Below are 14,367 nucleotides of genomic sequence, written 5' to 3' on the forward strand. Positions count from 1 at the left end.
TATTTAAATGACAGCTAAAGGGAATCCTGTGATTTGTAAAATGGTGGATAGCCATTAAAAAATGGAAATAGCTTGTCTCTTCGAGGGCTGGGTGATGGTGTGGCATGTTCATTTGTCCGAAGTAAATCTTCTGAGCTGGTGTCAATAAGGGTATCTTCTGTTGCCAATAGTGAATTCCTCATGGTATTCCTTTCCATCTAGTTGCATTTCATGTTAAGATACATAATTTCTTCTAAAGTTATGTTGAATAGCAGATATAATATTAACACATTTAAGTGGTGCGGTGTATAATCTGCTGTCTCTTGAGCTTAGTGCCAGTGGGTCTGCGTTGTAGGAAAATGAAGCTGATTATTATAAAGCCTCCAAAATGACAGTCCTCTGGGAAGTCTGCTGTCGGTGACTCATGTATGCTTGATTCTCCTCTTCATTCTGAACACATTTTTCCATCCCTTTATAAAGGGACTTCCCAGAGGTAAACAAAAAGGAGCTTTGTAGGACTCCTGGCCGTCAAATTGGTGATTGGTTTGTGGTGTGTTTTTTTTTGTTAATGGCATGTGGACCAGGAGAGGAAGCTTTCACAGTGCAGGAGGTTACAAATGAGTTACAAAGAGGTGAAGAGAGCAGCATCTCAGGTGCTCAGACATAGTCATCAAGTGCCACCAGGGCTGTCCCTCCTGGCTCCCGCCGTGCAGCAGAAGGTTATAGGTCTGTAGCAGCTCTTGCCACATCTGCCAAGCCTCGGTGCCACATCTGCCAAGCCTTGGCAGGTGCCTGGGAAATGCTCAGGCATGGGATACCCTTGTGTAGACACCCAGATTGCTCCAGGGTGACCCTGCAGCCCGTGGGGAGAAGGGAAGCTGTGACCCTTTGTAAAGGCTGTAATATTTCTGCAGGGCATGGGGTCAAACTGATCATTTATGATTAATTATTTTTATTTTTATTTTTTTAGCCTCGGTTCAGCCTTCAGCTGTTACAACTTAGGCGAAAGGAGAAAATAGTGTTTTCAATTGAAGGCTACTTATGTAACAACTGTTTTGAATGCTAATTCATGAATTACTGGAAGCTGACAGTGTTGCTTTTTAATTTTTCTCGGTCACTTCAGCGCATAATTCTAATTGAAATTGTTCTGTTTTTTTGCTAATCTCTTTCATAAATGCTGAGAAATATCCGTCAAGTAAATTTTGGTCTTTCTGTAATTTATGTTAAGAATGGTCCATTTTGTTACATCAGAGTATTTCAGAATTAAATCCTTGTCGCCTTTTTTCTCCCTTCCAGCAGAGCAACACTGAAGGGTAACAGAAAAGATAATTTGTCTAACTTGTCCATAAGTTTTCAACACTTTATCTTCACAATTGGTTCAACGTGGCCACAGCACTGATCTGACTTTACTGGACAGAAACGGAAAAGAAAAGAAATGTTTCTTAGTAGCACTTTGACCTTAAAATGCTGCAAACACCATCCATCTTCTTGTGTTATTTGTGTTATTTTCAAATTGAATCACTCAGCACATCAGGTCAAAAGTCAGAGGCCACCATTTCTTCTCCCTGCTAGCAGGATAGAAAGCTTTAATAGGAACAAGTGTTTGCTGATATATTTTTTGTTTGTTTTTAATATAATTTTAGGCTTTAGTAAGCACCAAGACTTTATATACTTGAGATAGAAATTGAAATGATACATTATTTTTTGTGGAAAATATTTACCACTTTCCACCCATGTTCATAGCCAAATTATTTCTGGTTTCTAGATAGAGAAAAACTTGAGTTTGCAGTCCGTTTTTACTAACCCCCTGATTTGTTGGTCCTGTTCTTTTATTATGGATATAAGTAGACAGAACTCCCTTCCCTGCCAGGAGGAGCATGTCTAGGTCCATTTCTTCCATAACAAAGCTGGCAAAGACCTCGGGCTTTGGTCCAAGAACAGTATCCTCCATGGTCACTTCAGGTTCTACCTAGTTGAAAAATTTAGCAATAAATGTCATTATTTCCAGATAATGAAGAGTTACTGTGTCTGAGTAACCACTGCGGAGCTGTCAGCTTTGGAACTGTGTAGCACAGGTTGCACAGAAGGTGAAAGTGTTGGATCTCCAGGCTTGTCCCCAGGCTTGTCGGCTGTAAGGGGAGGGAACACCACGTAGAGTGATGCTGAGTTAGATCTATGGGAGGTCTTGCACTTCAATACCACTGTCAAAGTCAGGAGATGCTTTCTTTTTCTCTGTTTCCTTTCCTGTTCCCTTTCTTTAACATCATTTGGATGAAACTAGTGTTTGAAAAAAAATCACTGTAAAAGAGCAAGAGTTACTGCGGAGTAGTCAATGGCCAGTTGTTGGTGTTTGCTGGGGACAAGTGTATTTCAGATTATGAAAGTTTTAAATTTGATCAGGTTAAGTAGAGACTGACTGTGAGTCTCCTCAGCTCTCTCTTGGTCTCCTTTTCTGTGTCCCACCCTCTCTTTCTGTTCCTTAGCTTAGGAAACATTCCCAATAAAAGTTCAATCGAAACAGCACTTTGCCATGGAGTGTTAGTTCAGATCGAAATGACTGTGCTGATAAATTCCTTGAAACTCCAGAAATGTGAAGTGATTTTACCTGAAGGGTAATTTATTATAGACATGTTGCCTATTAATTGAGATAATCTTCAACAATGATGATGAACAGAGATGATCAGGGGTTGTACTTTTAAAATGCCATTCTGACTAGAAAAGCAATTTGGGATCCACTTACATCTCAGTAATGAAAATTGGGTAAGGTAATAAGAGATTTCATTTTGTGAGTGAATTGACAATGCAAATACCAGGATTTTTAATTTAGGTTTAAGTGGAGTAATGGCTGCTCATTCTGATGCATCATTAGTCATATTGCTTTTTAATGAGGGATTCACTTTCTTTTCCTGGTTAACTCTAATACTGATAGCAAAGCCCAATGAATGCGTAAATATTTAGGGAGGTCTGATGAATATGTGTCAGTGCACGATTTTAATTTAAAAAAGGAAGAAGCAGCAGTTTTTTCTTCTATGGTGGAGAATTCCACATTTGCTTTTAGTGCAGAACTGTGACTGGTGGTAGGCTATTGTAAAAATAATCAGAGTAAGACACATTTTGAAACATTCTGGAAAACATAGAAGGTAAATTACACTGAGTGGAGAGCTTGTGAAAGGGACTGGCTTTATGGCTGACAGTGATAGGAAAAAGTGGTTCTTTGGCTATCTCCACCATGGATGTATTAACAATAATGGCAGATGAAGGCTCTTGCCCTATCAAACCCACCCCATCCCCTAAATACCTTGTTTCTCTTCTGGATAGATGTCTGTTCGACATTTTTATTTCTTAGATGTCTTTTCTCTTTCTTTGCCTTTTATTTTTTGTTTCCTTTTTTTCTTTAATTAAAGAGCTTGTTTTCATGTTCATTGAACTCAGTGGGAATCTTTCCATCAAATTTAATGCATTAGGTCAGATTCATAATCAGCAGTCACTGAAACAACCTAACAATAGTTTTGTCACACACAAGTACACTGTCTTAAATGAGATTTGCTTAAAAAAAGCAATAGAACTAATCCATTACAAACACTTGTTAGAGCAGAGTTTTTACTGTATCTGTATATTTACCAACACAGTTTCAGCCAATTTAAGCCAAATTGAAATTAATGCAGGCTCTTGCTCCAGGCAGGAGCATAGGGCAGTTAAATTAAATCAATTTAAACTAGTGTATTTTTAGCCACAGCAATAAGATATTGTGTGTTGACTAGACTTGGGTCTGGTTGCCTTAATTCCTTTGGTGAGCGAGGCATTTTGACTTTCCATGAGGACAGGCTGTAGTGTGATGAAACACATGCTATGTCTAATTTAGACCTACCCATGCAGATTTCAGAGCAAGAGAACAAGTTTCTGGGAGGCAGACAAATGTCCACCAAATCTCTCGTTCTCGTGCCTATTTCTACACTCCCGGTACCCAATAAGCACATTGCATCTTGCAAGTCTCAACACCGTTTGCAAAAGTCTGAGCAATGCAGGGCCTCTAAACACTGGCGAGGCAGTGTGCATCCTTCTGGCTGTGACTTCTGGGGTCTCCACCACAAAGCTACAAGCTCACATTTTCACTTCGCTGTTTTATTCTGCTTTTCCCTCACCCATGCAAGTGCTCATTTATTACAGATGTCAGGGAAGGGTGGGTGAGCTCCTGAGCTGACAAGCTGAAGGAGTGGGTAGCAGGGTGTCAGGACCTCTCCAGGAGGCTGCAGCCCGCAAACCCACCCCCCCACCCCCCCACCCACCCCCCCCCCCCCCCGCACATACAGTGGTGAAGAAGAGTTTGCACGCCCCAGGGCAGTGGAAGCATAACCAGCCAGGGTAAAATCCTTTCAGCATAACCACCAAGAGACCCCTTCACGCCACATGCCTGGGACAATGCCGGTGAACTAAGAATCTTCTCATCATCTTCCTTCGTGACCTGCTAACCTTCCTTTGAAAGTACATACCTCCCAGGCATGGGGAGGGAAACTCAGTTTTGCAGCAGTCACCTTTTAGCTTCAGAAAAGAGTTACCTCCTTCTCATCTTTCTGTCTCTGACTCTATAAAAGGCGAAAGAAATATAGTCCATGATCTTCTCTGATGTCATCTTGTAAATTCAAGGGAATCCCATACATCCAGTGGGTTGAAGTCATTCCATGTCACTTGACTCCATGTGAGGCACAACATTTCCCAGCAGGTTGGGTGATACAGGACTAGCATCCATTTCTCATGATGCCTTTCTTGAAAACTGCCCTTTTCTTCACAGCTTGTAAAGGGAAAGTTGATAGGGTGAGTGTGTCAGGATGGTTATGAAAGCACTGGGTCACACTGGATGTTTTCATCTAAGAAAACAACATTTTGAAGTAAACCCAAGGCTGAACATGTCCCGAAGCAGGCCATGTAGGTAGCTATGAATAAATGTTTCTAACACTGATAGAAAATGATGTATCCACTTTGAATGCGCCAATTCTTCTCTGCTAAATGAGAGTAAGAACAGTCCCCAAAGTCTGTTGTGGTCAGGCCTTTGGGGTTGCTGAGGGGGTTTTATATACAGTTGAGCTGATTTATGAGATTTCCTTTTAAATTTTATTGCACCAGTGGTTTTTCCTGGGTTCTTTTGAAGTAGAAAACGTCATTTCTGCAGCAAATGCAAGTCAGAACTCTTAATGTAGCATAAAAATCTAAAAGGTCATGATCTTATAGCTTTAAGGTAGAGGACAGTGCGCTGTTTGATGCTCTTAAAAATATGAAAAGTTAATGAGGATGTTTATCAGTAATAAAAAGATACAGTCTTCTTCCAGACCTTTGATTTTGGCTACTTGTGTATTGGCTTTTTACGGGTATACTTTTATAAATGAGAAGCTCTTCTCGTTCTGGGACTATCCTGTTCCAGAATCACAGAGAAAACTGATAACATGAGGCAGAAACTTTGTCCCAGGGAGATTATTCAGTACTCTTGACACCCAGTGCTGCTGCTTCTCCCTTTGAGTGCAGGCTATTGATGGTATTTATCTTGTTTCCAGGGTCATGCAGACTACCTTTATTTATTTGACTTTGTTTAAGACCTGTGGGTGTATGCAGATTTATAACTAAATAAGAAACTTTTCCTGTCATACAGATTTTGCAAGCTTAGGGGAATCACAGTAGGACTGTTTACAAACTCTCATTGCTTTCCACAAACAGGTGAATGAATTAGCCTATGTTGCTTTAAAAAAAAAAATCTAGAAACTGGCTTCTGGTGGATTTCTTTTGCAGATTTTGATTTAATCTGAAGTCTTAAAAATATTTTTTTCATTTGCATCTTAACAAATGTTTTTAACGAACATGTAGGAACTTAGGTAAAATGAAGATGCCTTCTTGCTGTATCAGTTAATGGAGTAGACTTTGAACAGCTCACCTCCAACTTCTTGCAAATGTTTTTTCCAGGTGCGGGCATGGAAAAAGCATTTTATTATGACGTTCGCTGTCACTGCCATTGCAGGGAGAAGTAACGGGAACAGGTCACAGGACAGAAGCGGTCATGAGAAAAGCCCATCCAGCAGAAGGGGCACAGCTTTCCTTCCTCTCATTAATACAGACTGTCCTGTTTTCTGTCACTGTCTTTGCAGCAGTCCAGCACAGGGGACCTGAGGACTCTGAGGAAAGGGTTGTCCCCGTACCACTCCGAGTCACAGCTTTCGTCACTGCCGCAGTATCAAGATGCCCTGCAAAATGTAAGAGACGTTTCCTTACTTATTACACAGAGCCGTATGTTTCCCTGAGAGTGGGCATGGCTGGAGGGGGGCATGTGAAGATTATGGGAGAGCTCTCCCAGCTGAGAATTCACCCTGAAACTAGTGGTGCAGACACTCACTGAAACCTGCAGCTGTTGGCAGGACAGGGACTCCCTGGAAACGTTGATCTTTACCTGAGTTTGGATCGCCAGCTTCCCAGCACAAGTTAACTGACAGTCACTGTTGTGCATCTTTTAAGGCGAGGGTGAGTCTCCTTATACCTGAAGCTCCTTCTTTGTAAATGCCCTGTATGCCTGCTGCTAAAAAGCTGGTTGTGGATGTGGCAAAAGATGATTTGCCACGTGTCTGGCAGCACATGGTCAAGGTTGCTTTAGGGGTTAAATTCTTAGGACTTTCATTGCAGGTTTTTCTGTCTCACAAACAAGGTTTATGTTTCTTAAGATTTGCCTGTGTTGCTGTTTCTCAAATAACAGGAGAATCTTGATTAAAGCCTCTTGTGAAAGATGGATACTGTGCTGCTGTGCCCGGGTTCCTCCTGCATTGATGATTATCTTCCAGGTGTTTGCCTGACTGTCTGAAACAATACATTTGCTTGGGGACATCGTTTTCCAGGTTACAGGAAGAGTGTAGATGTAGTCAGGGAGTTCTGCTGTGAGTGGGCTGCGAGTGTCATGAGGGTGAGCAAAAGCTTGATGGCAGCACAACCGGGGGACCCCCCTGCCACCCTGCATCTTCTGGGCAGCAGAGCTGCAGGTACAGGTGCTGTAGGACCAGTTGTATGTTGGCTGCCTGCTTGGGTGAAAGTAATTCTGTAGATTTAGTGTGCCTCTTAGAGCTGTAAAAGGGGTGTAATAATAATTTAAGGTAGTTGCGTAAATGAAACTCCCATGTGAAAGCAAAGCCCCTTTCTACCCCTGCTGAACTGCAGAATGGATGGAAGTCCTCCAGCCAAAAAAAAGGGACAAACCCATGCAAATGAAACAGAAGACTGTGGCTGAATATCCACTTTTCTAACTTTGTGCCTCATATATAAAGTCAGGAGACTCTATAAGGAGGGCAGACAGATATGAATCTGGTGATGTCTGGCTGTGCTGGTGCCTTGTGGTTCTGGAGATTTTACTTTGCTTCCCTTGTGCTCGGGCTTTTGACCCCAGGTTGGTTGCAGGTGGGGGACATGCAGTCAGCCTGTGCTGGTTGCCCCAAGGAGTGCCGCTACACACATTTTTACATTTGTCTTGTGGGTCAGGCTGGGATACGGCGCAGCTTTCTGCAGAGGAGCTGTGCCTGGGCTGGGAACCAGCAGGAGACTTCACTGCCTGAGCGTTGGCCCCTGCAGCTCACCGAGTTTGCGTGAGGGCTGATGGCAGACGGTGCTGCCTGCTGGAGCCCTTCCTGGCCCCTTGCCCCTGCTTTCCCTCCTCCTCAAGGAAGAGGTGGCACCTGGCTTTTATGGAGAGGCCAGGATGCTGCATGACACTCACCTTCATCTGTCACCCTGGCTGTGTTCTGCCTTCTCTGTGGGAAGCTGGTGGAGAAAAAACAAAGCCAGATCTGGAACCAGATCCATGTCGTCTGGGATACTTGTGCAGCCATTCATTTACTTATTCCTGCCAAAATGTCTTTGGTTTTTGGCTTGACACGATATATTATTTTTGTGGCAAAGGATAACAGTCACAAGTCCATGCAGATGTCTTGGAATGTCTCAGGCACTTCCCAGAAAGTGGACAGTTAGATGTACCAGACTTTCTCTGCAGCCTTTTTGTTTGACAGCAGGTGTGAGTTTGTGAGAAATCATTCCTCCTTGTGCCTGCACAGGCTTCACGTGGGTGAGTGATGGACAGTTGGTGTTGGCTCCAAAGCTGTCACATCCATTCAGGGTTTCATCTTCGTCACCGCCTGTGCAACTCTTTGGGAAAGCTCCTCAGCACATCCCTCACTGTCACACAGTTTGCACATAGGCATCACTCCAGCTCACCGTGGCCCTGACGTACCTCAGTTAATGAAACAGTTTGGTGTTTCTAATGGATCCTGGATCACGGAACCCAGTGCACGCTCAAGATGCAGAATCAAAAGACACTCAAAACTGTGATCTGTGCACGGTTTAGTCAGTGGTGTGTCATGGAGATGGTGAATTATAGTTTTGCTCTGCGTTCTGCAACGGTTACCAAATATCCAAGAAGAGCAGTCGCAGGGGGTTAGTTCTGACCTACAAGCCCCTGGCCATTGCAAGGGAAGGTGTGACATGTATGTTAGCTCGAACTGACAGCAGGCTGTTCAGACTCCCCAGCCCTGGGAACTGCAAACCAGAGTCATCTCATGGTGTACCGGAGGCTCCCTGTGTCCTCTGGCAGGTGAGGGTGATTCCCTCGGGCTCAGGCTCTGAGTGAGGCTTGAGAGGAGGTGGCAACAAGCAGCTTCTTGTGGGACCTGCTGTTCCCCTGGGATGAGAGGGGCAGCCTGGTTGGGCAGGCTTGATCTTTCCCATCACTGGCAGCCTCCAGACCTGCTCAGCCTTGAATCAGATGATGTCCCAGGCATGGGAGATGACTTTGAGGTACCTGCAAGCAGTGCACTGCTGAGGACCCAGTGGCCAGTCTGGTGCCTGGGTGTCGTGGTTTAACTCCAGCTGGCAACTACACAGCCGCTCTCTCCCCCCACAGTGGGATGATTGAGGCAATCAGAAGGGTAAAAGTGAGAAAACTCATGGGTTGAGATAAAGATGGTTTAATAGGTAAAGCAAGAGCCGTGCATGCAAGCAAAGCAAAGCAAGGCATTCATTCACCACTTCCCATCGGCAGGCAGGTGTTCAGCCGTCTCCAGGAGAACAGGGCTCCATTATGCATAACAGTTACATGGAAGACAAACGCTGTAACCCCGAATGTCCCCACCCCTCCTTCTTCTTCCTCCAGCTTACATATACTCAGCATGACGTCATATGGTATGGAATATCCCTTGGGTCAGTTGGGGTCAGCTGTCCCCGCTGTGTCCCCTCCCAACATCTTGTGCACCCCCAGACTGCTTGCTGGTGGGGTGGGGTGAGGAGCAGAAAAAGTTTTGGCTCTGGGTAAGCCCTGCTCAGCACTAACAAAACCATCCCTGCGTTATGCACAGTCTTCAGCACAAATCCAAAACATAGCACCATACTAGCTACTGTGAAGAAAACTAACTCCATCCCAGTCAAAACCAGCACGCTGGGTGTCAGCAATGAAAGTGATCCCAAAACTAGAAGAGATATTTTCACCCATGTTGTGTTCACGTCTTACCTGCACTGCACCTGTTCCCTTCGTGGCTCTGCCGTGTGGATGCAGCAGCACTTGGGATGGCTCAGGTTAGCAGCCCTCCCATTTACTGCAGGAAGCTGTTGCAGGAGTAACGCTGGGGGGCCTTAGGTGTGTGGCTGGACCGCACAGAGAAGGTGATGCTCAGCCTGTCCCGGAAACTCTTCCAGCTCAGAGCTTTTCTGGACTACCAGGTGGGAGTTACCAACTCTCAGTTTTGTTTGTTGGCATTGTCCAAGGAGTCTGGATTGCCCAGTCATACGGTCTCACCTCTGGTTAGTGAGGTTGAAATTGCATTTCAGTAACACTGAGAGTTTTAGGAGAATAATGGTGGTTTTGGGTAATTGCCATTGCAGGGGCAGGAGGAGCCCTGTCAGCCCAGTGCTGTGAATCAGGACTGGGAGCTGTGCCTGCCACCGTGGAGGGACTCTTCTGCAAACATACGTACCTTCTTTTCACCTCTCTGTGCCTCAATATTTCCCTTGAAGGAATTGGGTGGGAAATCACCCATTCCACAGTATGGTTTTCAGGCAGTTCTTTATCACTAAGCTAAATAGCATTAAGTGCTCCAGGATCCTCCAGGGGTGGACACTAAAAGGCAATGTTTAATTTTTGGAACAGTATAGTGTTGCTGGAGAGTTCACTTGTTTCTCTCATGGGCTTTCTCCAGCATTAATCAAATAATGAGCGAAGACTGGGCAGTGGAGTTGTCCACACAGTGTCAACTCTCAGGTCTCTTGCTCTTCATAAAGCCACCCTACACAGTGCTTAATCTTTTGTCACATGTAATGATTGCTGAGTTACATTTCTGACACAGGGAGAATGTATGGAGGAAGAGGAAATTCCCCATCCGCATCGGTAAGGCTCTTATATTGTTACTAATGGTCATGCTTTTAAAAGTTCATTTACTAAGGGGTGGAATCTCAGCTGCTGGCTTCTGGAGCGTTCGAGGCCCCTGTAGCACAGCCAGGGATGAATGTGGTGGTTGAGGCATGGTCCAGAGTTTGCATCTCTCTCTCTTCTGTGCTCCCTGTGGCCTCTTCTTGGGTGTTCTGGCTGGCCATGTTGACACATGGTCCCTGCAGACCTTCACGTTCCTGCTGCCCTCTGGCTGTGCCCCAGGGATGTCTCAATGCCCAGGCATGGAGAGGTGGCCTGAGGGCTTCTCATGTTCCTACATTTGGAGGTACCTTTGCCTTGAAAGCCCGTAAGCCAGCTGCTGGGAGGAGCCATTTATCTACATTGGCATAAAATGACATTAAATGTGAACAGGCCTGTTAACTGTCAGTCCGAGCTAGCCTGGCTGGCTTAGACTTAAAATTTCCTAGCAGCGTTCGTGTGACTTACAGTGAGAATCCTGCCTTTGGCGGAAGTAACTGTAGAGGTTTGTAATGGCAATATTGTTATTGTGGATGGAATGTGGATGGAAAAGCGTGTGTGAAAACACCGGCAGGAATGTTAGAGTGAGGGATGCAGGGGTGCCTGTGCTGATGACCAAACAAACAACAGACAGCAAACAAGTGGGTAAACACCATGGGATGTGTGGTTTGTGTCAGGACCGGGAGGTCTGTGCTGTGATAAGGCCACAGCACAGATGGCTTATCACTGGAAGACCTGTTCCCTGATAAGGAGGGAAGGTTACACCGTGATGTGCCATTAGGCTTCCTGTGGTTCCAAGAAGGCTTAGTTAGATAAGGTGCTCAAGATGAGGGAAGAGAAACAAGAGGCTATGGGTTTGTGGGGGGTGAGTAAGCAAGATGCTGATGTAAAGATCAGCCTGTAATAACTACTGACTCCTAAAGCATGTGGAAAACGTGTCCAAAACCCAGTTCTTTTCTGTCAATGTGGAGGAATGCCAGAGCTGTCATTAGGACTTGCTAGTGGGTGTTCCTTATCTTCTGTCACACACAGTGATCCTGACCTGCCATGGACGTCTACCTTTTGGTGAATGCATGAGTGTGAGTTTGTAGATGTGTGGGTGTGAGTGACGTGCTAGAGAAATCGGGTTTAGGTTGAAATAAATATCACCTTCCCCTTCCTGAATTTGTACTGCGGTAGTTTTCTGCGTGACCCCTTGCTGAGGAGCAGGAGCTCCAAATATTGCTCCGGCCAGGTGTAGGAGGATGTGTCTGTGGGTTCTGTAGGGGGTAGCTGGAGGAAAGGACTCGTGCTCATCTGGGGTTCAGAGCTGGGAGTCCCCAGGGGAAGCACCTGCAGATATGCTCTGCGAGGGCTGAGCAAAACTGCTGCTTCTGAGAAGACAGTGGTGACGGTGCTATTGCTCAGCCATTATATATGTCCCTAGGGACTACAATAACATCTCCATTAAAAAGTGAGATTTCCATTAGGGTATTCAGAGCTGCATTTCTCGGAGTCTGGTTTAGACTACAGGCCAGGCTGGGAAGAGACAATCCCATTTTCTACCCTAAATTTACTGCAAACCCAGCAAGTTCCATAGTAAACGCAAAGAAGCAGGACAGGTGTTGTTATGTAGCAGAGAGCACTCCACTGAGACCACCACCGAGTCCCTGGCTTCCTGGCACTGTCTCTTCTTGTATTTTTCTCCAGTGCCTGTTTCGTGCAGTATGCAAAGTCTGGGAGATGTTTCTGGCTGCTTGGCTGCAACACCGGCTTCTTCATCTCCGTCTCTTGATTCCCACCGTGCTGTCACAACCAGCCGTGTTTTGTAGCTCTGCCTTGTAGAGATACTTGGGAGAAGTGTATTTCATTTTGCCAGATGGCATGTACGCTATTACAAAAACAAACCCAAACGTTTGTGGGTCTGTAGGTGTAAAGAGAAGCTGTTAGATGAGGTGGGAAGGGACGGTAAGAGAGTCCTTGGCTGATGCGCTGGCAGTCTCCTGAGCCTGGGAGAGCAGTGGCGAGGGTAGGTGATATGAGGGCACGTAGTAGCTAAACCCCAGCCCCATTGACAGTCCTGTCTCTTCCTTCGGGCTGGAAAGATGGTGGTCTCCATCCTCTTCAATACAAGGGCTAAGGCAGAAGAAAAGCGAGAAGGTGACTCGGTCTCTCCCTCAGCTCTTTGCAGAGGAAGGACCAAGCTGGCCCCTGTGCCAGCCTGGCGTAGGCAGGGAGATGTGGCTGTGGCCCGAGCCTGGTCTCAGGTCTCACTGGGGGACCCAGAGCAAGTCTGCCAGTCCCTTCCTCAGCCTGTGTGGGAGTAAATCTGTTCCTCCCAGGGAGGAGAATTGGATCAGCTTCTTAAAGCCAACCTGACTTTTTAAATCAAGTTTGAAATGGCCGGAGACTGCTGTTCCGACTGTGGTTCCCAGGAGACGCACCCAGAAGAGCCAGGGGAGCCCTCTGGGCATTGATGCCTCTGCAGAGTCACCTGGAGCACCGGGGACCTTAGTGTGGCACCGAGGTGTCCCTGCACAGCACAGTGACCCTGCTACCATCAGCATGGAGCCCCCAGCCCCTTGCTGCGCTGCACAAAGCTCCTGGACACAGGGATCCCTGGGCCGCCTGGTGCCTCTGCCATCCCTGGGACTACTGTTTGCAGCTTCAGCACCGGGTCGTAGCCTATCAAAATGCCTTCATCCCCTGTTGCTCCACCGATCCCACCCTGTGCAGCACCCCGATGGCCCCTGCCTTCTCCCATCTGGGTACCCCGTCCCCGTGGCTGTCAGTTGAGCTGAGCGCTGCCAGCGTGCGTCGGAGGATAACCCCAGGTTTGTTTCTTGCTTCCTCCAGCAGCAGTGATGGCCACAATCCCTTTTTAGGCAGGGGCCAACAATGATGGAGAAGCACGGCAGAAGGCAGCTCCTTCCCGCCGGCGTCACCGATGCCACCAGGATGCTATTGAGTAGACAAAGAGAGAAATTCAAGGCAGCCGTTTTGCTGCTGCGGCAACAGCGCCTGCGGAAGGGAAAATAAAATGAAAGGTTTGCCGGGATTTGCAGCCCGGGGAGTGCTATTGTGAAGCTTCAGAATGTATTATCAGCAGCTGAGAACAAGCAGATCCATTTTTGAAGGCAGCTGCCCTTCATCAGCAGTTATTGCTGTGGCTCTGAGCGGTGGGTGGCTTTTTTCTCCACGGCAGCCAGCCGGCATAAAGTTTGGCAATGTCAAACTTTGGGGATTTGATGAGCTAAAAAGGCAGTATCCATAATGTACCCTTACAGGTAACTGCAGGAAGCGAGAAAAATTCATCTGCTTTGAGGATCTGCTGTAGGTTGTCATGCTCACTTGTCATGTGCATTTGTGTGGGGCTGGCAATGGGTTGGGGGAGAGACAGGGGCACGGCAGCCCCTTGCTCTGCCCCTGGCCTGGGAGGAGGCTGCTTCCCCAGTGACGGCCAGGGCAGCCAGGCTGTAATGGAGACCTGGAAGGGCAATACAGATGTGCGCAGGTATCCTCCTGCATCTGTGTGCATCTTCCACCCACCCAGAGGCTTTCACTTGGGCCATCCCCAAATCGGGTCTGCTTCAAAACTCGGAAAGTCTTAAAATTACTCACTGTTTCCTTCTGAAATCAAATGTGCTTGACGTTCCTTTTATCAAAAGAATTATCACTTCTCAAAATACTTACGCTGATAGTGCCCCTGTGAGTCGGCCGGAGTTAGTGCACTTTCTCTACGAGTACAGCAGCGGGCTCGCTCTGTCCGTAGCAGTCAGACTTCTTGTTTGCTTGCATCAGGTAGTTACAGGCTGAAACTGCTCTGAATATGTCATGTTGGTGATAGTGTCACAGTCTGGGGGAGCATCTGAAGATGTCGGTGCGGCTTTTTAACAGCGTTCACCTGCTCCAGCTCTGCATCACTGCTACCGACCCGAACAGCGACCACTCTCCCTGGCTTTACATGTGCCGAGGAGTTTCCCAGGGCTGGAGCT

At 46.5% G+C, this 14,367-nt stretch overlaps 1 protein-coding gene across 2 annotated transcripts in view; it reads left to right on the forward strand.

The window, feature by feature from the left end:
- Positions 1-14,367, forward strand: part of CCDC85C (coiled-coil domain containing 85C) — a 116,087-nt gene that overhangs the window by 80,464 nt on the left and 21,256 nt on the right. For both annotated transcript variants that reach the window (XM_040600169.1, XM_040600170.1), the window contains one exon: positions 6,111-6,215. In XM_040600169.1, coding sequence (XP_040456103.1) covers positions 6,111-6,215 — 105 coding nt within the window. The remainder of the gene's footprint in view (positions 1-6,110; positions 6,216-14,367) is intronic.

Source organism: Falco naumanni, chromosome 7 (genome assembly GCF_017639655.2).
Source record: "Falco naumanni isolate bFalNau1 chromosome 7, bFalNau1.pat, whole genome shotgun sequence".
NCBI lineage: Eukaryota > Metazoa > Chordata > Aves > Falconiformes > Falconidae > Falco > Falco naumanni.